The 22726-nt window shown below is 40.3% G+C and overlaps 2 protein-coding genes across 4 annotated transcripts in view; one reads left to right on the forward strand and one right to left on the reverse strand.

Moving 5' to 3' along the window:
- The window catches only part of LOC121189566 (girdin-like), a 63344-nt gene extending 56263 nt beyond the window's left edge, over positions 1 to 7081 (reverse strand). For all 3 annotated transcript variants that reach the window (XM_041049830.1, XM_041049829.1, XM_041049831.1), the window contains exons 1-2: positions 6407 to 7081; positions 6174 to 6274 (exon numbers count right to left, since the gene is read on the reverse strand). In XM_041049830.1, the coding sequence (XP_040905764.1) occupies positions 6174 to 6274; positions 6407 to 6469 (164 nt within the window). In that variant the 5' untranslated portion in view covers positions 6470 to 7081. The remainder of the gene's footprint in view (positions 1 to 6173; positions 6275 to 6406) is intronic.
- A 7155-nt stretch (positions 7082 to 14236) lies between these two features.
- Positions 14237 to 22042, forward strand: LOC121190111 (polyribonucleotide nucleotidyltransferase 1, mitochondrial). Its single transcript, XM_041050699.1, has 28 exons — positions 14237 to 14440; positions 14949 to 15009; positions 15201 to 15275; positions 15370 to 15475; positions 15612 to 15661; positions 15812 to 15875; positions 15966 to 16013; positions 16171 to 16284; positions 16506 to 16692; positions 16996 to 17047; positions 17299 to 17356; positions 17456 to 17552; positions 17664 to 17766; positions 18080 to 18150; positions 18251 to 18287; positions 18383 to 18449; positions 18582 to 18671; positions 18845 to 18898; positions 19066 to 19175; positions 19337 to 19408; positions 19658 to 19721; positions 19821 to 19904; positions 20011 to 20094; positions 20201 to 20307; positions 20451 to 20506; positions 20681 to 20759; positions 20865 to 20912; positions 21006 to 22042. The coding sequence occupies exons 1-28, from the start codon at positions 14322 to 14324 to the stop codon at positions 21159 to 21161; spliced, it is 2313 nt and encodes a 770-aa protein (XP_040906633.1). The 5' UTR covers positions 14237 to 14321; the 3' UTR covers positions 21162 to 22042.
- The last annotated feature ends 684 nt before the right edge of the window (positions 22043 to 22726 follow it).

Consider the following 22726-nt stretch of genomic DNA (forward strand, 5'->3'; position numbering starts at 1 on the left):
GCACTGTCCAAACACAGCGGGGGAGTGTGTGTTTGTGCCACCATGTGAGAGGAAGGCACGCACACACACCAAACATATACAGCAAGAGGAATCTCGGGAGGATGAGCACTTGTTAGCAGCCATGCTAAGGGTAACAGTTCAGTTCAGGATAAATCTGTGGGCGTGTTTCTCTAACATCCGCATCACAAATTAAAACACGCTGACACCAACATCAGCAGTCATCCACTCACAACACACTGAAACTTCAAATCAAGACTGTCAAAGACTTTACCTGCACTCAGTACATGCAGTTTACTCAACTACCCAAACCAGTGATACTCGGATCAGTAAAATCTACATTCATTTTTTTTTAGTGAAGTTTCCTATTAGCTGAATTTCCCCACATATCACTCAGTGCCCTGTGAGGTATTGGCATAGAAACAATAACCATACAACAGCGCGTAGAAGTCAAAGTAGTTTAAGAGTAATCTGGCTCTGTAAATCAAGTTATGAGTTCTCAGAGTGCAGCCTCAAGTTTGTTTAAACGTTTACGCAACAGTTACAATAATTGGAATTCTGCCTTAATCTTATTTAGAATCAAATCTTGTTATACTGGAGTGCATGTTAACACACTGACCGCCTTTCCAAATGGAAGCTTCAAAGCGCAGTAAGCACAAACAGGCAAACTGACTTATACTTATTAATTTTTTTAAAATTTAATTTATTAATTAATTTCTAACTAGTAAAAAAATAGACTAATGAGGATCTGACCATTGGTATGTGGTTCTCATCACCATATTTCCTTGTCTTGGCTTTTCATGGACTCGTTTCTCTCCTGTCTTTGTCTTTCTGTTTCCATGGGGCCTCTTCCCATTCCTCTCTTTTACCATTGTATCCATAGGGACTACAGCTAAACTCACTCCTGTCGAGTTGGATGTGATCAGATGCATTACTTTGCCCTTGTCTTATAGACAAATAATAGAGGACATTTAAGACAATGTTTATATAGCATGGTGTACAAATGCTTCAGTATGTCAACACAGTCATGCCAAACCAACTCCTCTGCTGCTCTGAGTTCCTCTTTTAAACAAAAATATTTTGGACATTGATTAATTCTACTTTGCTGTTAATGCTCAGTGTCAAGCTTCTGTTAATGAAACTCAACACTTCCTGTAGATGATTCACTGCATAAGTCTTCCAGAGAACAGAAGGGATTGTGTCCCCTGGATCACTGAAGGGCCTGTAACATGAAACAGACAGCGGAGGTGCTGAGTTTGCATTAACAGAAGACAGCGGCAACAGCAAATCAACACAAAACGGGTTCAGATAAGACTAATTAGAATAAATCTAAAGAAATATACTTGTATACACTTGTAACATTTCAGTCTGAAATAAAGGCCTGGTTCTCTCTTAAGTTCAGGTAAATACTTAATACTATTTAAGAATATACAGTATCCTATTGGCATGCCCCATATATTAACAGTAAAAGCATCAATGCAGCAAAAAACAAAATGTGAAATTTGTAGTCAAATGACATGCAGCACAATTGACCAATTAAGTAGTGATATCTGTGCCATTTCCAGGCCTTCGCTGACCATAATGAAGCCCAGAAATCCTGAGAACACTGAGGATTTAGAATCGCTAGATCTTAAACACTAAGAGCAAAACTGTGTCAAAAGCCCTAAAAAATGGTCCCTGTGGGGTTGACATGTCCTTGGTTCTGAAGTTTTGAGTGTCTCACATTTACACAGCCTTGTTAAAGTTTTGTCCTCTCAAGGTCACAGCTGCCGTTTCCTGTCTGACTGGATACACATCCTCCTGCTGGACAGGCACAGAGAGAGTGGCATGACACAGAGATGATCGTGAGAGTTGCCAGATTAATGTCTGACTCTACACTTTGATGTAGAAAGCTGCAGACCTCACAGTCTGAAAAGCAGCAGAGAGGGAACCGAACAGACTGACACCCCAGCAGCAGCTCTGTCTGCCTCCTTTCTCCAGTCCAGCTGGAATCCCAACTATTTCTGCAGTAACTAGCCCCAGAAACAGCCAACAAAGGCTTCAACATGCTGCTCAAAGAAAACAGAGGAGAGAAAGAGGACGCAGGGTAGGAGACGTGAGGCACGGACAGAGCAGCAAATGCAGAGGTGAAGAAGAAAAGGAAACCAGCAGGATGAGGAACATGATAAAAAAAAAATGGATGAGGGGGAGAAGAACTGAAGAGTGGAGAAATAAAGGATAGAGAGAAAAGAGAAAATGGTTTAGGACGTAAGATGAATAAAACAATGAAGGACGTTAGGAATGGATGAAGATAATCTGTGCATCTTCAGTGCTCTTTAAACTCTTAGATCAATGATCACTAAAGTCTGGGAAACCTCTTAAGTTTCTGACCATTTTAGTCAAAACTGCATCATGTCCTATGCTTGATTACATCGAAAAGAGCTCCATAAACTTGATTTTGATTCTTCTTTAAACTACATTAAACCTACGTTTCTCAAACAGGCATGAGTTCTCATTCACAAACAGCAGAAAAGATGAAGGTAAGATTGTGATAAAGAATATCGGAGAAGAGCCAACTCAAACATCTCTTTGTATGTGGCCTTATCCAGGTTCAGCCTGTGATGATAAAGCCTTAGCAGATGGTTGTCTAACCTCAGAATACTGTACCGGAGCAACAAAGCATACCATAATGTAGCCTCCATATGTTAAAATTACAAACAGACCAACTGGGGTGCAAGTCCAGGACTTAAACAAACACACACATCTTTCATTGTTCTCTCCCCAAACAAAAGCAGAGGTCAACAAAGCTCACTGATCAACTTCTGAGTATGTTTGCGTGGTATGCATGATATATCGAAAGGGCAATTCTGTCATGAAAGGAAGTGATGACAGGAGTACTGAGGACTACATCCTGTGTGTATGAGCCTATACAGTGGATTTACTGTAATGTGGCCTTGAGAGAAAAACAGACTTTCAAATCTGCTGTCAGCATTAATAGATCCACATTCACTGACTCATAAGTTTACCCGTTTATGACAGACAACCCCTGACAAAAAAAAAAATCATGCAGATGAAAATGCTGGAAGGTGACAGTTACCTTCACCTTATTTATACTCTCATCCCATTTCCTTTACAGACACGCACAGATCTGTCTGAACAGAAACATTCCTCATCAGAACATGCACAACAGCATTCTTTTCACAATTCACCCAAATCAGAAAACAATCTGTCCGTGACTAATGTTCAGGTTTGATGTTGGGTTACACAATTCTGCAGTGGAAGATAATTCGAGTAACAAAACCTAAAATCAAATAGGACACATAAAATCTCTTTTTTTAACTCCTCGTTCACATAACTCTTGCCCAACAGCCCATAGAGGCCAGACTAACCGAACAGTCTATAGAATTGGCAGGAAAGCAAAGAATTCAACTGGACAGTTGTCACTCTGACAAAAATTTAATTGCCCCCCACTTGCTGAGCGGGAAACTAAATGGTTTGACAGCACTGAGGAGGCAATCTAATTGGCTAGGTAATGTCAGTCACAAGAGGGCGGGGGGTGGGGGTGCCATCTGGGTGTCAGCAAACCGTTAGATAATCCTGGGGTCTCTTTTTTTTTTCCTCTCTCTGTTCTCCCATGCTGTCCCGATGACAACTGCTGCCAGCCTGTCTCCTGCTTCGTGTCAGACGGAGACATTCACATAGCAACGCTACAGTTTATACTGCAGCTGGCACCACCAGTAAAAAAAAAAAAAGGTGAAAAGCTCAAGTTTCTTCAGCCTGGTTACTGTAAATGTGAGTTTTGTAAGCAAGAAAGAGAAAAATATTTTCAAGTAACATAATTAAACCATGGTTTGTGCTCTCATTACTGCACGCTGACTTGGAGTTTTATCATCCACTCTGGAAGACAAGTGTGTTTCTTGGCAGCACAGAATAATTTCTTCAGCTTCAGTGTTATCAGTGCTGAACTCCAATGGTTTTTTTCTTGAGTGAAAACAACAGCTACTGGCTGGAGGCTAGTACCAAGAGAGCCTTTTTAGCACAACAGTGCAATTCCAACTAACACTCAGTACAACATATTTCAAGCTATCAGAACAGAGTGGGTGAGGAGAATGTGTGAGTGAGAGCGTGTTTGTCGGAGCCCAATACAAACCCTGTTAATTATCGCCCACAGTTCTTCAGAGAAGTTGGAAAACTCACCTGTGGTTTCTACGCTTCTTTTAATGAGAGTAACAGTGTAAGACAGAGATGAAGGGAGGGAGGGAGGCAGGCATTACTACACCGACATTTAATTCTTCCACTGAACAAACAACTTAAAATGTGTGCAATGCACCCTGTTTCAGCTACATTTCTGCCTTTTAATACTGAATTAAATTTTTAAAAAATGAATAGGACTACCTGCATGAGCTGTAACATACATTTTATTTAATGATACAGTCTGTTTTAGTTAGATGAGCATGCTGGAACACGCAGCGCTGGTAATGTGGGGGAAGCAAACAAAGAGCAGTCTCACCGATATAACATCTGACCAATACTGTAGGCCTTCTGTGTGGGAGGGTGGCTGGGCAAGACAACTACCAACAGCTGCCTCAGTCCAAAACCAAATGCACAGAAAAAAAATAGAGACACCCACAGATACACATACTCCCACACAGACACAGAAGCCCTGAGGAAAGGACACACACACACAAACAAACATAAACACACAGAGCTGGCTGTGACTGGCAATCCCCGACATCCTGTCAGGCGATCACTAAGCCAGTCACAGTTCATTTCAGCTCAGCGCTGGCTGTTCTCTACAGGAGCACTCAACCAACCACAGAAAACTCCCATCCAGCTCATTTCATTTATTTGCAGAGAGAAATCCTACTGGGTACCTGGTCAAACATCTTAGTCTTAATACGTAGAGTCCAGGGGTTGCTACGTGGCTTGGCTTAAATTTGTCTTTTGCCTATCACCCTCTTGTATTTTCTTCACACACCATCCTCTTAAAACATTTCACATCAGATGCTAAACTAAACTCTGCACAGACACAAATGCAAAGAAAGATTTGTACAGAAGAAGAACTTCCCCATATTCAAACAATTCTACCAAACTAACCTTCAGATGTGAGAAACTGAAGTAAGTTGACACAAGAAGTGCAACACATTACAGTCTCTTGAGAAGTGAAAATCAGTTCCATGGGAATAAAGCTTGATTGAGTGCTCCTTACACTGAGACAAGAGGGAGGGGTAAATGCTGACAGCGTGGAGTGTAGCATTAGTGGAAAATATGAAAAACTGTTTGGCTAGCGGGAAGCAGCAAAGTGGAGCCAGACAAAGAAAAGGAAAATTGCCTTCTGTCATGCTATATAATGTTAGGAGTTGTCTGGAGTCAGACAGATTCGACATCTCATGCCTCGGCCTCCTCCAGCAGCAACCTTGTCTCACAGTTCAGAGACCTGCCATAGCATCTTCTTCCCTTCGAACAGAAACAAATCAAACAAATGTGTCTGTGGTGGCCTGGTGCACTGCCGTGTAATCTGCTTCCAGATTCTGCACAGCTACCAGTGTTTCTCTGCTTAAGGCTACTATTTCTAGTTTAATCTACAGCACAGCAGAAAACGTGAGTGCTGCAGCTTCCAGGGGCGGGGTGTCTCCCAGTCGGCTGCAGATGACAGCATAAGGTGACTGAAAAAAATAAACAGAGCAATGGGAAGTTGTGGCTGCCTCCTTGATGCTTGCAGACAATCTGCACAGCTCCAAGGGATCCTAACAATAGCTGTCTGCAAAGATTTCTGACAGTGTGACCCGTCATTGCCCCCAATACAAGGTCCCTTTGTGCGTAGCCTACATTCACTTCAATTCAATTTCAAGTGCTGGACAGAGGCTGGAGTCCTTGAAGAATTGCTTAATTTGCTCACATGGGGATCACCCCACGAAAGGCCCCAGGGTTGAATGTCATCCTAGCCCTCCTCCACACCTATAGACCCCATACAATGAGATTATAATCTGAATATACCATATATCTGACTACAGGAATTGGCTACCGCATTATCCAAGCTTCTGAGATATTCATACATCTGTCAACATGGTGCGTTTGAGGACCCAGGCAAAGGTCTGCATGCCCTCATTTGGTCAATCCTGTTACAGTATGGTGGCCAATGCAGGGGACAGATGGGTTGGTCTGGGACATTTCTGAATGTGTGTCAGATTACTTACATCTCAAGCATTATCTCGTTCAGGTAAATCCCATCCACTAATTCAATATATTCCGATAATTTGGTGCCATCGGTCACTGTCGACTGCCCGACGGCCTTCACCTGAAAATAAATGAGACCATGCAAATAGGTGTTAAGTTAATCAATAAGCATTTAAAAGAAAGGCTTTCACGGGGCAGGGGTGCTTAATTAGGGATCTTAAGACACGTCTGAATAGTTAATTAGGGATCTTACCCAGCAGACCAGAGGCGTGAGCATAAACTGCTCCAGCAACGGGGTGAAAACCTCGCTTTCCATATTTTCCAGGGCAACTGGCGCCGATTATTTCAGCAGATATGAAAAAAAATATGCACTCCTTGGGAAAAAAAAAAAGTGTTTGTTTAGGCTCCACTCATGTAGTTGATTCAATTAAATCGACGCTCATTTTGGCAAAAGGCCACTGAAACGCGACCGGGCTTTCTCAGAGGAAAAAGACTTTAATCCACAATCTTCGCGACACGACCCAGCTGTTTCAGATGCCAACGACGGGGCTTGGCTACCTCACGGGAAGGACAAGGAATCACATTTTCTTGTGGATGGAAAAACCCTGAGAGCAAGGTATTCTCTAATCTAGCGTCCTTATCTGTGGAAGCGAGCAAAGGCGGACTACATGAGACCTGCGCCAGGTATGGTTTTTATCCTGGCGGCTTACTCTGGAAAAAAGGACCGTTGCTGGCACAAGATCTCAGCTCACAGAGGGAAATCTAACGATAAAGGGAAAATATTCCTCCGGCGCGACTAAATGAAAGAAAATATCCAGTGCGGAAGAATCCAGAGGTTCGGGATCCTGGTTTTCAAATCGTCGGTTTATTCCTCATATTTTATTGTGGAGTCATTTCTGACCGGTTACTGCTCTCCCCACGGCTGTCTCCGTTCAAATGCTGCATACTACTGAACAGGCAGAGTTGGGAGGATGACTGGAGGACACTGGAGGACCGCCTCCTTGTCTCTGTCTCTCCTGTGCATCTCCCTCCGCCTCTTTTGCTCTGAAACAAAAATAGGGCATTGATCAGCACAGCCCTCTCTGTTTAGATTTCTTTCTAGCGTCAGTAATGGCTCTTTCTAAAGCATTCGTGCATATAGTGCAGTTAAATTATTTGAAGAACTGTGATGGGAAGAAGCAAAGGTTTTTAAAGGACAATGCAGACATAAATGGGATGGGAATAAGTTCAGTTGCAGGTCTGGTGATGTAATTTATGCTCCATGGCAGACTAGACATTTTTTTTTGCTTGTTTTATTCCTTGGCAAGTAGAAATACATTGAACCCATGTTTACCTTTTGTCTGCATTTACATCATACAGCACATTACAGCACTGAGGCAAGTAGGCTACTGACACCTGGTGGGTAATGTACTGAGAGGCTACTGTAAATGTACAGTACAGGATTAGTCTGTGAGCTTTAGTTAATTTACTTAACTGTAGACCACACAATCAGTTGAAACCCTAGATGTCACCCAAAAAGGGACTGTGAATGTTGTGAAACTCTGTGAACATACTAAATATATAAAGTTAAGAATTTTAAGGATTAAAACAACTGACTGAAATAATGTTAAATGAAATAAAACTCAGAACTTGAAATAAGCTCTTGCTGATGTAATGGACACTTACTGTGACACATGCAGCTATCAAACCTGAACCTGAACCAAGACATGTTAAACAGTACAATGCACAGCATTTCAGCTATATCAGCAGCAAGCTAATGACTGAAAAACAAGTCTAGACCCTCAGTTATTCAATATAGTGGTAGGGGACACCCAATCAACAACTGATGAATGGGCTCTGTTGGTCTGAATAGGCAGCAGAGGCCATGTGCCCAAATAGCCAATTAAAACACAATCACTGATCGGGGAACTTGGGACCTGGCTCATGTCTCAGGAACCCAGGTTAGAATGAATGGATTATTGTACGTTCCCTTAAAACTTTTAATAAGCACATTGCAGCAGCAGCATTTCCATTTCATAAGCAGAGGTTCTCATTTGCATTTAGAGTAACGGTCGCTGTTTTTGGTGCTTCAGCTTGAGGCAATACAGTGTGAGATCCTGACTGGACCTGTTGTGTCTTGTTTTTTGCAGAACAAGTTTGACTAGAGAGATGTAAGTTGACTGAGTGCACATCAGGAGGTTACAGAACACAGAGCAGCTTTTTGTCTTTGTCTGTTACTCTCACTGAAATCAGCATCACCACGTCAGTTCCATCAGTTAGATCAGCCTCTGCTTTTAACTGATCAGCTCTGTTTAGGCTACAGCACAATGTTTGTTAGATCTAGCACCAAAGAGAATCTTGGTCAGTCACATACTGTGTGTTTTAAAATATTTTATCTGACTGTATTTTTGGGGACCTGTCTCTACAGGCAGAAGACTGCTTTGAGATGAGATCTGACATGTTTACACAAAAGTGCCACTGGAGACTCTATTTTCTTCAAAAGCAAATGTGCCACAAGTCTGTCAAGATGTTTGTTTGTTGTTGCAACTATATGCCACATCTTGCATACTGAATACCAGCATTGATGCATAACCTGTTTTATATTTAAATTTATTGACTTTGTGTCAACAAGTGACCACTGCAAGAGAAGTGTGTTTTACTGCTCACTGATTAAACTTTCCATTTGTGGGAAGAAAAATGTGTTGTTTCTTCTTTCAAAGTTACATATTCTGGCTTTAAGCATTTCTCTGTAACATTAAATGTTCATTTCTCAATATGCAGCAATCAAAGCAAAAGTTTTTCCAAGAACAAAACATTTAACCGTCAAGATCTTAGCTAATCTGTATCATGGGGCTGTGTGGGTGTCAGTTGGACAGTGATTGACTGACAGTGGTCTGGCAACACAAGCAAACAGCTCCACATCTGTCGTCACATTTTGATTCACATGTGGTCACATCTGGATTGGTGGAGCTGCATAAATGTGACAACACTTTTTTTTTTCCAGAGGAGTCACACCCACTTCAAACCAGTGAGAAGAACAACAAGAAACAAAAAATACCGAAAATCTCTCGTATGAAATATTAAAAACTGACCAAATGTGGCAGAAAATGTTCATGCAGGACGCCACTGCTTAGAGTAACTAGCTAATTGAGGGAAAAAAAGGTGTTCAAGGCCTTTTATAAATTTTATACTTTGTTCTTCAGTCATACCCCCAAAGCTCCCACAAAGCTTCAGTTTCTCCTTGGAAATCAGTGAAAATTACCTAATTTTAATGATATAAAATAGAAATGGGAATCTGCTTCAGAATCTACTCAAACCAAACCTTTTCAAATCAAATATAGCCCTTTTCTGAGGCAACCCACACACCTCTCTACTAACCCTTTCACCCCAGAAGACGATTAAACATTGACGCAGATAATGAAAACCTTTCATGGTTCATGTAGCGCCTGCTTACCCACATAGCAGCCTGAACAATTATGTTCTGCTCAATTACCGCGGAGGATTAGATGGATATTTTGTATAGCTCAGTGTGTTAGTGATTGTGTACATGTGTTAGGATTTGTTTGCGTTAGTGTGGGATTCATTAACCTTGGTTTGAACAGGGAGCTCCTGCCTGTCTCATCAAAATCTATTATTCATGATGCTTTTAAGTTTTGTCACAAACCAGCATCCACCTCCACCCAGTGAGTCAGTGATTGTGCAGATCCACAGCAGCATTCCTCTCACACACACATGCACACACTCAGCTATGAATGCAGGCAAAACTACCCAGAGGAAACCCACTAACCGCCTCTTTTGGCTAAAACTCTTCAGAACCAATGTACACATGGAAATTTTCCCTCTAGTTGGTATTAATCTAGCCCAGGGATAAAAAAAAAATCCTCTGACCACAGAGCTGCAGTGAAATCCACAACAGAAGAAAAAAATAAAACATTTCTCTCTGGACTGTTGCATGACCTCGCACCTCCTCTCTCGGATAAATCTCTCCTTCTGTTTTCTTTAGATGACTGTAGTTTCCTGTTAGTTATTTCACAGGAATTTACAAGTTGCCACAAACATTTTGATTTGGAGCTGAAATGATCTCATGTGGCCTTGAACGGAGGGTGGGCTGAGAGTATTGCTGAGTGGAATTGTTGGAGCAGTTTCCTCTTTCTTCAAGTAACATCTAATCTGTATGGAGTTCCCTTAGTAAATGTAAAATGAGCTAATGCTGTAGGAAAATGGAAAGTGTAGTTATGTTTTTGTTGTACAGGGGCAGCTACCTCAGGAGGACTCTCTAATCTGAAGAACTGGCTCCTCCAGTCCATGTGTGTGTATGACAGGAGGGAACCAAAGTCAAGAATCATACTCTTGTTATCATTATTTTTCATGACGGTAACCCGGGCTGTAGTTGTAGAGATATCTTGCTTTGATCCAGAGTTGAACACATGGACCAACATTGCCATCCTAAAACAAAGCAGTTGTAAACTTGATTAATACTCACACTGTTGGAAGACTCTCCTTGGTGGACTGATCAACACATGGTCAAGTGGACTTTTTTGGAATATGCTGAATACAATAAGGTATTCTGGGCACATATGCCAACCTGTGGTTAGCTTTCCTCTGGAACCAAAGTTGTCCACAGACATAAAATAAAACATGACCATAATAACATGTTTCTATGGAAATGACAACATAAAAACACACTACTTTTATATCATCAAACATTATCATGCCTTTCTAGACTGACAAAATCATGTAAAGGCCTGACCTTTCTCATCACAGTGGAGGTCACTCTGATCATCCACTCTTTCTCTGTTTGTCTCCATCCTGTTGTGCTGCGGTGGATAATCAATGTCTGACAATCAGATCTCCAGCTGAAATGATTAAGACCCCTGTGGCATAGTCAAAGCCCAACTGCATAACATTAAACATTAGAGCTGTACACCCTCTACATTTTGCTATCTGGTAACCACACCTAATAACTTTTTTAAACCAATGAATTTGGTTTTATCATAACCATGGTACTTATTGTATTCCATTAAACATGATCCCAAATGGTAAGATCAAGACCCTCAGTCAATAAAAAGTGGCTTGTGTCTTTATATCATATTTTGTCCATGTTCTTTATTAATCATTGAATCTTACTCTAGTTGTATTGATACGCACTGCAGCTGTCTGTTGTGCATGTATCACACAGACTTAGACACTTACCCACTAATCTATGAATCATCACGTCAAGGCAGTCTACAAACACAAACACACACACACACACACACATGCTGGGGGGTTTCTAATTTGCATCCAATCAATAGACTGACCATGTGCAGTTAATTTATTGTGGAAGCTTCATACTGACAAAGCTAACCTGCCACTGAACTGTATGTGTGTAGAGAGCTGCTTTTTCTTCAGACAAATAGTATTTTTAGCAACTAAATACCTAATGTTTCTAAAATATGATGCTTTGTTACAGGTTAAACCACCTATCAGTATATAATATTAGAACTGAAATGATTAATCAGTTGACATAAAATTAACTGGTAACAGTTTGATATCATTTTAAATAAATTTCATGCAAAAATGAAACAAACACATTATTATTCCAGCTTTTTAGATGTAGGATGCACTTTTACCTATATTAGGAAAAATGCTTCACCATCATTGTGTACTTCTACTGCATATGGTACTGCCTAAGCAAGAAGCATTTCCAAAAGCTACAGTTTTACTCTGCATTGTTCTATATGCATGAAACCTTATTATATGGAACCTTGCCATGTACCATAATGAAATTATCATGCGTGTGAAAAAAAGAGAATCATGCCTCACCAGTTCAAATCATGAAGAGCTGTCTAAACGATGGTTCCCTCAAGCTTATGCACGTCCATATCAGTCAGAGGATGCTGGATCCAATTACAGGCTTTTCACACACAGAATGGAGCAGTGGTGAGATGTTCTTTAACCATAGAAAAGAATGTGTGTGTGCAAGTTCGACATAACTCTTGATTAAAATTGGGATACATACCCAAACTCCAATTCAGTAAAAGAGTGTAAAAGAAGAAACAAAAAATATGTGTCACAGTTTTAAACACACAAAAGTCTGTTCAGTGAAGCTTTGGATGAACTGTATGTTTAGGATGATAGATAATCTCCCTTTAAAGACACAGCCATGACTGGTTGTCAAGGACCCAGAAAAACCTCAGTTGTCCCTCCCTCTGAAAATCCTGTGGTTCTGCATATGTGTGTGTGTGTGTGTGTGTGTGTGTGTGTTCATTTGTGTGTAAAAGAGATCAGAGCAGGACTCATGCAGGCTGTCCTGTTGTCACCTCCTGAAACACCGCAGCATGAAAATCAGACAAGTACTTAAACCTCTTGAGTCCTGAAGTGGCTGAGGCAGACAGACAGACAGACAGACAGACACACACACACACACACACACGGTGAGACCACAGCTGACTTTCCCTGTGACATTATTCCTAAACTGGGCAAACAAATGACATTAAGAACAAAAAAACCTTTTCTGCATTTTGATCATACATTGTCAGTCATCAAATACTGCACTACTGACACTTTCACAAAGAAGGAAATACATGTTTAAGTAGACAGGTGTTGCTTAATTTTTTGTCTGTCTTTGTTTTCAGTCTTGAAATTTGGTCAAATGTGAATATTTGCCAATGCCATGTCTCTTTACAATGATTGGTCCAAATCATCTCAAGGATCACAGAGGTCTCTGTGGGAATACTAGATATAGACTTATGTATAGATTGACAGCAAGGCGACAGCTGACAAACTGATTTCTATGTTGGTCAATGGACATTTATACAAGAAGATTTTCCAATAAGTAAATCCTCTTCAAAACAAAGCAACACAGCATCCTCATGTGAGCTCATCATGATCCTTGCAGTCGCCACAAAACACTAACTGGTCCATTACGCACTAATAGCTCATGGCTCTGGTTGGTAATAATGAGATCTCAGTGTGTCCATGGAAACAAGATAATAACAGAAGAAACCTTCATAATAATGGGAATGCATACTTGTGTGAAATCCTGCTATTCTCCCCTGCAATTAGCTGTATTGTGAGCATGTGTTTGTGCACGCACGAGTGTGTGTATGTGTGAAAGTAATCCGGAGAGTGTTAGAGATGCTGTTAATACTGATCTGTTGCCATAACAACAGCAGCAGCCCCACTGTTAGCGTGTTGGCTCACTGACTGACTGGAGGGCTGTCTGGCTGCTAAACTAACTTCCAGACTGACTGTTTGAACAGCAAGCAAGGTCACTGATTTACTGACTGTCTGTTGTACTGACAGATGAAGGGACTGGCAATTGGAAACACATAGTGAGCCTCTTGTATACGGTGGAGATACAAACACATGCACTCAGCAATTTTTCTAGCCTGTTGTGAAATACATTTGAAAGGGCCTTGATGTCTCAGTGCACATGGCTGTCAGACTAAATGAAATATCAGTACAAATCCTCAAAAAATACAAAAATCTCTTAATTTATCAATTATTTATAAAAGGGAGGTAAGAGATCAGTTTACTTACGTTCCTACAGGCTGAAAGATGAGCCTTGTGTGGTAATCCTGACACCTAATGGTGAGGTTTCCAAATTGCATCTTTGCATCACTGGCTGCTTTCCTGAAGCTTCTTTAGATTTGAGAAACACAATAAACGTAAATATAAAAGTGTAAGTGTAAAAGGGTAAAATGTTTGATAATCCATGCACATTAGTGACCTCAAACTGATAATTCATACACATGAATTAGCAGCAGTTAACAACAGTTATAACAGATGTTAAGTACCGGAGACAAATGTCTGTGTTCCGGCACAAGAGTTGATCCTGAAAAAATATTGTATTGCATTAGTGCACTTTGGATGTTGGTAAGCTACGAGCTGGTAAAGAGACGTGCGTCAAGAGTTCTGAAAGAGTGAACTCTGAAGTTTAGAGAAATGCGTGTAAAAAAAAAACACTTTCCGAGTCAAAGACCCATTATATATACAAATCATGCTACAAAGCGGAACAGTTGTGTGTCCGGTGCTACGGACACTTTTGATGTTACACCCTCTGCTCTGTCAGTCCAATCAGAAGACGCGGCTCTACGACGTCATTCCGTACATGTGATGAACTGTCATGGAAGCCCCCATGCGTACATCTGAACTGTAATAGGGACTCAGTTCATTTACTTGTTGTGTTTTCGTGGTTTTTAGATATGAGGTATTTGCTCCGACTGGGCCATTCGTTTGCCCGCCTTCATGTCCGCCTCTGTCACCAGAGTGTGTACAGCAGCCACTCCACCCTACGAAGAGTGGGAGTGGACCTTGGAGAAAAGTGAGTTGACTTTCCCCGCTTCTATTGTCTTCCAGTGTCTGTTAACGAAGAAGGCACGAGTCTGACATAAGACGTTTTCTGTAGTGTGTCCGTATTCTCAGTTTTTATCAAGCAGCTCTTTAGCAGAGCCAGAGGGGACAGCTGGGCTGCGCTGGTATCCAAAAACACAGAAAGACACACGCTTGTGTGCAAAAGTTTTGTAACCCATGGGCAAATTTCATAATGTGTTAAATTTGTTGATCAACACCTGTAGCAAACGGATATTTAAAACAAAAATGAACCTTTTCTCATATGTTAATGCGCTGTCACTTTTTATTTCCTGAACATACGAGGTCAGTAACCCAGTGCCCAGACTTTTGCACATGCCACAATTACTGTTTAATTTAATAAATATTACAACAATTACTGTTTAATAAATATTGCATGTAAATATGAGAGTGGCTTCATATTTCAGATACTGTGTTCACATTGTTCAGATTGTTGTGTTGTGGTGTCATTGTTGTTGTAGGAGACTTGAGATCTCTTCAGGGAAGTTTGCCAGGTTTGCTGATGGATCTGCTGTAGTACAGGTACAGAAAAAATGTCAGCGGTTATTTTAAATGCCTGTGAGTGCTGCTTAAAATGTAGTGGAGATTTCTTAATGGTAAGAAATACAATGTCCTGAAGAACTAAACTGGGCAGCCCTGGATGTTTGCTGTTATGTGTGAGTTTTATATATTTATTTGCTGTTAACCTGTTCCATCTATTTCTCTGTCTGAAGCTGGGGGACACCTCTGTGATGGTGACTGCTGTGAGCAAAACCAAACCTTCTCCGTCTCAGTTCATGCCCCTTGTGGTACGTGTTAACATGTGATATAAATGGTATAAAGATAGAAAGTGTTATCCAGCCATATCCCGTTTGGTGAATGAATGTCCATTTTGATGGTCAGGTGGACTACAGACAGAAAGCAGCTGCTGCGGGTCGAATCCCCACCAACTACTTGAGGCGAGAGCTGGGCACCACTGACAATGAGATCCTCACCAGCAGACTAATAGGTGAGTGGATATGAATGTGTCTGATTATATGTGTGTGTTTACCTGTGATGCAACAGGTCTGTGTACTGATCTTGTATTGTGAATGTCTTTGACTTGAGTACTTTGACAAACTGTCCCTCGTGTTTCTGGTCCTCAGACAGGTCCATTAGACCACTTTTCCCTCCTGGTTACTTTTATGACACTCAGGTCAGTTCATTTTGAAAGTGTTTGCGCCATCATGTGATTATATTTTTACCTTCTTTTACCTTTTGAACAAAGGTGATATAAATGCGTATCTGTCCAACTTTGTGTGTGTGTGTGTGTGTGTGTGTGTATGTTTGTTTGTGTCCCCTGAAGATCCTTTGTAACCTGCTGGCAGTTGATGGTGTCAACGATCCAGATGTGCTGGCCATTAATGCAGGTGAGTTAAATCTCAGCTATCTGTGTTTTCAACAGAGCAGAGTTTTTTTTTTTAGATTTTTAACTAAAACAATGTTTTCTTTCATTAAAGCTTCTGCTGCTCTGGCACTGTCTGACATTCCTTGGAATGGACCCATAGGTAAGGAACATACAACATTTTAGGCCTATTCACACATTTTGATTTATTAACCTTACATTCTAGTTTTTACTTGTCTGTTCGATTTCAGTTCCTGGAATATTATTATACACCTCTTTAAATCTGGCTTGGGGCTGCTCGTGTCTTTGTGTCTTTACAGGTGCTGTGCGTGTGGGCCTGGTAGATGGAGAGTTGCTGATCAACCCCTCCAGGGCAGAGATGTCTACCAGCAGTCTTAACCTGATTGTGGCTGGAGCCCCCAGCAGTCAAGTGGGTAAGATGGCAAACCCTATAAAGCTCCCAACTACAGCTCAGGTGTTTGTTTCAGGAAAACACTTTGACACCATCAGTATCACTCAAACATATCATACATTTCTTATGTGTAGATGTCATCAATTTTCAACTCAGTGTCACAGGTTATAAATTAGCAGTTCTTCTGTCTGTCTGATGATCGTACAGTACAACACTTATTTAATGTGACTCTCTGTCTGCCAGTGATGATTGAGGCGTCAGCTGAGAACGTGCTGCAGCAGGACTTCTGCCATGCGGTGAAGGTGGGAGTCAAACATACCCAGCAGATCATACAGGCCATCCAGCAGCTGGTGCGAGAACGGAAGGTCACCAAGCGCAACCCGGCCAAAGTCTTCTCAGCCCCAAATGACATGGTGGAACATGTCCGGCAGTAAGTTCAATAATGAAACTGTTTACTATAGTTTCAGAGTGATGAGGGTGAAATAATGAACAATGAAATTGAAACAGTGTAAAATCTGAACTTAGCACTAAGTATTTCTGTATTTAGATCTAATTATTTCTTTTTAATGAAACGGTCAGTAAATTAGACAAAGGACATTATTTAGTAATGGGTTTATTTGTAGGACTGGGGAACATGATTATCTCAATGATGATAATCTCAAAACTGAGTGACAAAAATAGCAGTAATGTAATGTGTAAAGTAATAACTTGTTTTTCATTTTCTTCCATGCAGGTTATCTTCTGAGAGGATTTATGCTGTTTTCACTGATTACTCACACGATAAGGTAAAGTCTCATCTCTGTTCCCCATATGTTGACTTAAAGTTATGTCCTTGCTCTTGACACCTCCTGTGGCCATTTTATGCCCAGTTAGTATTCAGTTTCTGTTGTGTATGTGTTTTCAAGTGAAATAAATATTGTTATCAAAGCAGCCAGAGTTGTGTAAGTCTAATTTTGTCTGTTAGTTGTGTGAATGTTTATGTATTTCAGAAGAATACCTTGTCCCGTGATTAATAACAAGAATAATTTTGTCTTAGATTTCTAGAGATGAAGCTATCAACAAAATACGACTAGAAACAGAGGAGGACCTTAAAGGTACATCATGCTCAGTATTTCTATGACTTTGTTTTCTGTGGACTTGTACTTGCACATATCTGTCATCTTAAAAATATCGATTGACTCTCTCTTATGCAGAAAAATTCCCCCAGGCTGAGCCCTTTGAAGTCATTGAATCCTTCAACACTGTGAGCAAAGACATTTTCCGGAATTTAGTGCTCAATGAGTACAGGAGGTAAGAGCTGTTCATGGTGAAATTAATGTCACACATGAACACATGATGTGTCTCTGTAAGTGATGCAAACACTGTATAATATCAATATTAATGTTTTCTTTGTGTGTTAAGGTGTGACGGAAGGGAACTCACTGCTTTAAGGGACATTTCTTGCAACGTAGACCTCTTTAAGCCACTCCATGGCTCAGCTCTGTTTCAGAGAGGACAAACACAGGTGTGTAAAGAGCATGAAGACCACAAAAAAATCGTATTTTATTTTTGAAACATTAAAAAAAAAAGATGAATGCCACTGTGGCCAAGCTTTATTTAAGGGATCAGATATGTTTCAAGTATGTTTTATATGCCTTTTTTTGCAATTCTGAAAGATAAAATATTGCAGGTTTTACACTTAAAGCAATAGCAGGAGGAGGGAGAACATTGAAATTGTTTGTTCTGATTCCATAGTCAAGATATTTGATTGTTAAAAAAGCAGTTAGCAGTCTTTTAACACCGAAAGCTCAGTCCTTATTCTCCCCTGTTTCCTTTAGGTGCTGTGCAGCATCACATTTGACTCCCTGGAATCCAGTATCAAAACAGATATTGTCACCACAGCTTTGAGGTAAACTCATAACCATACTGTTCATACTGTTAACATTATCAGGACAGTTCAGTTCATTCTTCACACAGACTGAAATAAACCATCTTTTTTTTTTCTGCAGTGGCGTCAAAGACAAAAACTTCATGCTTCATTATGAAGTGAGTAAAATCCTTTTTTCATTTGTAACGTCCCATAGATTATTAGATATGATACTGTAAGGTGGACTTAGACTCAATATTGCCTTTGATTTCAGTTCCCTCCATATGCAACCAATGAAATTGGAAAGATGGGAGGCCTCAACAGGAGAGAGCTTGGTCATGGTTTGTACCTGAATATATGTCTTCTACTGGTATTCAGTGTCTGCTTACCACAGATCTTCATTAAGAATCTTCTAGACAAAGACAATGTGCAAAAGGATGTGAATGCATTTGCTCACGGCTGTGTATTCCCAGGTGCCCTGGCTGAGAAGGCTTTGAGACCGATCATTCCTAAAGACTTCCCTTTCACTATCAGGGTCACTGCTGAAGTGTTGGAGTCAAACGGTGAGTGTGGTGACACAGTTTTTAAAGTGTTAAAACAATTCAGTCACCACGGGAAATGTGACCAGTGTTTGACAGAAGGTCTCACACAGGAACATGGGGTTACGATGTCTGAATGTATGTTGCTCTGTTTTTTTCCTGCCTCTCTCTATTTCCACCTCTTTATCTTCTCTCAGGATCCTCCTCAATGGCTTCAGCATGCGGAGGCAGCCTTGCACTAATGGATGCAGGTAACAAAGTACTCCAACATTTGTATCAGTGCTTTCCAATGACAAAGTGCACTCAAAGTAAATTAACAACATTTTTAAAGATGGATCAGTAGGATTGCTTTAGCTATTTAGCTAAGTGCAGTTGTGTGATAATATGTGGCTCATATGTCCAAATTTGTGTCTCCCAGGTGTGCCCATCTCTTCTGCTGTGGCAGGTGTAGCCATTGGCCTCATCTCCAAGTCCAGCCCAGAAAAGCCTTCTGAAATCCAAGACTACAGATTACTAACTGATATTCTGGTATGTAACAGTACAACTGTAGCTAGTGTGTGACCAATCATTTATCACGACCAAGTGGAAGAAAGAGTGTAGTTAAGCAATACAAATCAAAAGCTTATAGCCACTGTCCTTGCTTGATGTTGGAGATTTTGAATAAGAGCTAATTATTATTTTCTAAACAGGGAATAGAGGATTATCTTGGAGACATGGACTTCAAAATGGCAGGAACAAACAAGGGGATCACAGCTTTACAGGTACCGTGTCTGATCATGTTTTTTGGCTTATTTTATAGCTGAAAAAGTTATAGTTTTTCATAGAAATATATTTCACCTGGCCCATTTTCAGTGTTCTGTAAATATTATCTGCCAAAGATGAATTTTAGTGGAAGCTGCTGCTTGAAAGATGCTAACTTTGCAACATGCCCAAACTGTCGATCGACAATATTATAGTGATCCTCTCAGTGCTTAATATAGCTTCTTTCTTTTCCTTTATTTAACCTCCAGGCTGATGTGAAAATACCAGGTTTGCCTCTGAAGGTGGTCATGGAGGCTATCCAACAGGCCACAGGTAATGCCAAATGGCAGTGAAACATTTTACACTTAAGAAAGAAGTGAGTGTATTTTGCAGTGCTTTGATGACCTTTGTTTCAATATTATTATGTTTCAGTGGCAAAGAGGGAAATCTTGGGCATCATGAACAAATGTATAGTAAAACCTAGAGAGACTAGGAAAGAGAATGGACCTGTTGTCGGTAGGTGTTGTGTTTGAATAGATGTAAATATGTGCACATACATTTTAAAGGAGGGGGGACATGCTTGGAACAAGTTTGATGTGTGTAATTTTTATTGTGTCTTCAGAAAATGTCCGGGTGCCCATCTCTAAACGAGCTCGCTTTGTTGGTCCAGGGGGCTATAACCTTCGCAAGCTACAAGCTCAAACAGGTAATAGTAATGTAATGTAAGAATCACATTTCACTTTTTATGTTACACAATAAAAAATCTTTGAAAGAATGTAGAAACTTCAGCACATTTTGTTTTTCTTCTTAAGGCGTGACAATAAGTCAGGTGGACGAAGAGACTTTCTCTGTGTTCGCTCCATCACCAGGAGCCATGAATGAAGCTCAAGCCTTCATCAGTGAGATCTGCAAAGATGATGTGAGTCTCCGCCATTCGTAATGAATGGACCGCACCATGTCACAGTTACTGTACTGAAAAAGACTTTCAAAGGAACTAACATTAGACGGCAAAAGATAGACATTAATGTATATGTCTTTGTTTTGTTTTGTTTAATTTTGCAGCAAGAACATCAGCTGGAGTTTGGTGCTGTCTACACAGCCACAATCACTGAAATAAGGTAAACTAATACATTGTGTTATTTACTATAAATCATACCATTCTCTAGCAATCACTTTAAACATGCTGTCTAGGAGAACTTTATGCATGTTCCCAATCACACTGCAAAATTAAAATATAATTCAGACGTTGAGTGTTCAAACAACTCCTAAGGACTTTTCCTTCCTTGCTTCAGGGACATTGGTGTGATGGTGAAACTTTATCCCAACATGAGTGCTGTCCTGCTGCACAACTCACAGCTGGACCACAAACGGGTCAGTAAATGTGCCTCTGCATACTGTTTCCCTTTCCATGTTTCTCTGAGTATTTGAGAATGAAATCACCACTCATGGGTAATTTCCTTGTATTCTCTCTTCTAGATCAAACATCCAAGTGCTCTGGGTTTAGAGGTGGGACAGCAGATACAGGTACGTAACAATGATTGCAAGCTGTATTGTCAAAAGTAGCCTCCTGTGTTGACATTCTGAGCTGCTTGTCTCTAACTGGAGTTCTGCTGACAGGTCAAATACTTTGGACGGGACCCAACGGACGGTAGAATTAGGCTTTCACGCAAGGTGCTCCAGTCTCCTGCTGCAACTATTGTCAAGACACTAAGTGATAGGCAGAGCATCTCCATGGGTTCAAGCAACAGCCACACGTCCAGCACTGATTTGTGACACGCCAACATGACAGGCTTCTGGCTTTGATCCTGAAGTGGATTTAAACTTAATAGATTTTTCAACAAAACAAGTCCTGTTGGGAAATCTACCAAACCAAGAGCGTCAGATTTTGTCACAAACTGAACCAGTTTTGTACATAAAGAAGGATACCCTGCTGCTGTGGGTATGGATCTGATAAAACTGCACTGGACTGAACTGCATCTCATCAAATACAGTGTCCTGCTTGGATTGTGCTTCAGTGGATGTGAACAAACTGAGAAGAACCGTTGAATAATAATAAGCAGAGGACACACATTTTCAAAAATTTGAAATGTGTTGTATTTTTCAGTGTCCCCTTTAATGGTGTCTTGTTGTCAAATTTGACACCTCAGCTCTCATTGACAGCATCTAGCTGTAAGAGGGTTAGATTTTCTTTTATCTTCCCTCAACACTCACTCAATCATCTAGCAGCTTTTACGCAATAGACATAGTACAGCCTAACAATGGTTTTGTTATTTGCATATGTAACAATATTTCCCCCTGTGGTAGGGGACTTAAAAATTTGGTGTCAGCTCCAAGATGCCAGTATCGAGATACAGAAAAAGCAAAGTGGGAGACATGTCCAATTATTATTTTTTAAATATTCACTTTATATGTTGTGTTTCATTTACAGTATGTGTGAGTTCATATGTAAATAAAACAGTTACTGGATGCTTTGTAGTGTGAAAAAGTGCACACATAAGGAACGAGACATAATTCTGGCCCAATACTCCAATGCCAGATACAAAAAAAAAAAACAACAAAAAACCAACAAACAACCCAGAAACAAACAGTATAAAACCAAAAATAGTAAAAGTACATTTTTGCTCTTAGACCAATAAAAACAAACTAGAAGATATGGTGGAATAAAATGCAACATAATACACATGGATGATACATTTATTCAAAAATGAATAATTATAGATATGATAAATTGTTCTCACGTGCATATATAGCTGCTGTAATTCTGCCTGCCTCTGTGACTCAAGTGAGGACAGGCACAAAGGCCTCATCACCAGATGAAAGTCCCATGAAGATAATTGTTTGACATGTGCAGGATTTATCCTGTGGACAGCTAAATAATCTGATGGTGAAGAGACAGTTTCCAACACCCATGAGATCTATAACCCCAAGGTCCAAGAAGATAAGAACTGCTGTTCCTTGGTGATTTATGTGATAGACTTTTTAATTATTTACTCAAATAAGAACATGCTGTAATTATTTGACCTCTGGCAGTCATTTGGAATTTGTAGTGACATTTAGAACTCAACTTTAGCGTTAAGACGTACATTTATAACCACAAACCCTAAAATAATACAAAGCCCATGCATCTGTAAATAATATTCTTATGCAAAAAGACAACAAATAAAGATGCAGCCTCCATGTTGCTGATAATTGAGACAATTTTAATACAGTTGATTAAATTCCCTTAACGCACACAATTTTCTGTTTCACAGTTGTGAACTGGAAACTGTTTTCTGATTAACACAGAGATCTACTCGGTCCACGCAGCCTCTGTTTTGTCTGTATCTGCAGTTAACCGC

Source organism: Toxotes jaculatrix, chromosome 11 (assembly GCF_017976425.1).
Source record: "Toxotes jaculatrix isolate fToxJac2 chromosome 11, fToxJac2.pri, whole genome shotgun sequence".
Lineage (NCBI taxonomy): Eukaryota > Metazoa > Chordata > Actinopteri > Toxotidae > Toxotes > Toxotes jaculatrix.

Coding starts and splice junctions, on each gene's coding strand:
- LOC121190111 (XM_041050699.1), top strand. CDS start 14,322: ATGAGGTATTTGCTCCGACTGGGCCATTCGTTTGCCCGCCTTCATGTC. Junction 20,308..20,450: donor GTGAGATCTGCAAAGATGAT/GTGAGTCTCCGC, acceptor TTAATTTTGCAG/CAAGAACATCAGCTGGAGTT. Junction 20,760..20,864: donor CACAGCTGGACCACAAACGG/GTCAGTAAATGT, acceptor TCTCTCTTCTAG/ATCAAACATCCAAGTGCTCT.